The sequence below is a fragment of the Sardina pilchardus genome, chromosome 14, assembly GCF_963854185.1.
Source record: "Sardina pilchardus chromosome 14, fSarPil1.1, whole genome shotgun sequence".
Lineage (NCBI taxonomy): Eukaryota > Metazoa > Chordata > Actinopteri > Clupeiformes > Clupeidae > Sardina > Sardina pilchardus.
The window spans coordinates 275,426-277,925 of record NC_085007.1 but is presented as its reverse complement, the minus strand read 5'-3'; the positions used below and the strand labels follow the sequence as shown (position 1 = coordinate 277,925).

The 2,500-nt window shown below is 44.8% G+C and overlaps 1 protein-coding gene across 3 annotated transcripts in view; it reads right to left on the bottom strand.

Moving 5' to 3' along the window:
• LOC134101159 (bone morphogenetic protein 1-like) overlaps window positions 1-2,500 on the bottom strand; it is a 73,580-nt gene that overhangs the window by 12,261 nt on the left and 58,819 nt on the right. For 2 of the 3 annotated variants that reach the window (XM_062554747.1, XM_062554746.1), the window contains exons 14-15: window positions 1,809-1,972; window positions 307-487 (exon numbers count right to left, since the gene is read on the bottom strand). In XM_062554747.1, coding sequence (XP_062410731.1) covers window positions 307-487; window positions 1,809-1,972 — 345 coding nt within the window. The remainder of the gene's footprint in view (window positions 1-306; window positions 488-1,808; window positions 1,973-2,500) is intronic. The other variant, XM_062554748.1, reaches the window with a different exon arrangement.

Here is a 2,500-nt window from a genome sequence, read left to right as displayed (position 1 = left end):
TGAATTGTGATTGATGGTTAAGATGCAAGACACACTGATTACAACACTGGTAAACATGGAGTGCAGTTAAAAACGGACCAACTGACTGACACACACACACACACACACACACACACACACACAGATCCATATGCAGCAAGCTCTTTGAAGTGTTGAATTGTTATTGATGGTTAAGATGCAAGACACACTGATTACAACACTGGTAAACATGCTGTGCAGTTAAAAACGGACTAACTGACTGACTCACTCACACACACACACACACACACACACACACACACACACACTGAGCACTGCTCTGCTCACCAGAGAAGAAGTGAGCCTTAAAGCCCTTTTTGGAGACGGTGTTGTCGGTCTTGAACTCAATGTGCATGCTGTTGGACTGCGAGGTGATGCGCTCCGGCTTCTCACTGCCACAGAACTTTCCGTGGAGCTTAGAGTCCGACGCCATCCCACTCCGCACCTCCACATAGTCATACTTACACACCTGAGAGAGCAACACGCACACACACACACACACACACAGACACATATACAGACACACACAAAGGAGGTTTACAGAATGCTTTGTGTATGCATGTGTTGTATCTAAGTCGCCCTGTACTTTGACTGTTCCCTTTTTTTGCAAGTGGCTTTGGATGAAAACATCAGCTAAAGGACTAAATGTACATGATTACTTTGAATGAATGAACTTTGACCTTTCACCCTCCACTCTGCTGCATGTATGCTAATATGCTAATACCTTGATGTGTGTGAACTCGTCTCTCTGCACAGCTAGCCACTCTAGGGCTCAACGTTAAGCTGCCATCTGCAAAGTCAAGTGCTCTGAGAGAATAATATTATGCTTTGCCGCTATTTTTGGCGCTAATTATGTTAGTCCATAGGGAACCTAAGTGACGCGCATCTACTTCCGGTCCATTGGACCTAAATCGTGAACATTTATGAACGGGAGTCAATGGAGAGATAATAATTATTTTTGGGTCCCGTTCGAATTGTACTGTGCATTTCACATATGATGTGTGTGAATCTAAAAGATAATATTTCACGTCAATAAAGTACTGTTATTCAATAGACTTTAAAAGTTATGTTAGTTTTGTGCGAATCCACCCAGTGGACAACATCTCTCGTCTCAAACGATGTACGTCACCAACATTAAACGAGCGTCTCGCTAGTTAGTTAGCTGTTATGCTAGTTAGCGGTTACATCTTGCTGCCAACTATGTCACTTTACTGTAGTTTATGTACAGTCTATGGACGAATACAACTTATTTGGAGTGTTCAATGCTCTGACTCGTGGTATTTTCACTGGCAAAGGGGGAAGCTCAAATAAGACCTGCTGTTGCTGGTGCCGGTGGCTGTGCCTGTGAGGTGGGCTAACGTCACTAACGCGACTGGTGTGTTTGTAGTCGATGGAATTACGATATTTCACAATGTTGTAATTCACTAGTTACGAAATGAACTGCAAATGTCTTTACATGAAAATTTGTCTTTAAAATTGACAAACATCATATGTGTAATTCATGGCACAAGACGATCGGGACCAGAAAATAATTCATCTTTCTCCATAGACTCTCAATCATTTTTTTTCGATCTTAGGTCCAGTGGACCAACTGGAAGGGGTGGAGACTTACTGTAGGTTCCCTATACGCAATCAGAAAAGAGCTGAATTGAAATTAAAATAGAATTGAATGAAACAGTATTGAATTGTATGAAACAGTGATTAAATAGCATTAAATGATGCAATGCCACCATCAGCTGAATGGACAGGTTGGCTGTGATTGAATATGGTGATCAGACCCCCCTGCTCACGTCGCTGCCCTCCGTCTCAAAGGCCTCGAACAGCAGGGTGATGCGGTGCTGGGGGGGCGCCTCCAGCTGCCACACGCAGTTCTTGTTGGGGGGGTACTCTCTGGGCCAGCCCGGGCTCCACAGCGTGCCGTTCACACGGGTGATGAGGCCCCCGCACGCAGCTGCTGGGGGAGCACAACAACACTGCCTTCAGGTACAGCAGCAGTAGCAGTGTGTGTGTGTGTGAGTGTGTGTGTGTTTCTGTGTGTGTGTGTGTGTGTGTGTGTGTGTGTGTGTGTGTGTGTGTGTGTGTGTGTGTGTGTGTGTGTGTGTGTGTGTGTGTGTGTGTGTGTGTGTGTGTGTGTGTGTGTGTGTGTGTGTTCTGTGTGTTTCTGTGTGTGTGTGTGTGTGTGTGTGTGTGTGTGTGATTCTGTATGTGTGTGTGTGTGTGTGTGTGTGTGTGTGTGTGTGTGTGTGTTTGTGTATATGTCGCCTTGTTTATCAGCGTATCGGTTCGACATGACTTGCATGGTTGTGTAGGCCTGACAGCCCTGAAATTGGCAATATAAGAACCATGGTGGAGGGATACTCTGGGGCTGAGCAATTTACAGAAATATGTGGTGTGAGCCTTCCCAAAATAAATGGCCATTTTTATTTAGTGATGAAAAATGACACTTTTTGCGCTCCATATTTGTGACATGAGCTGATCCTGC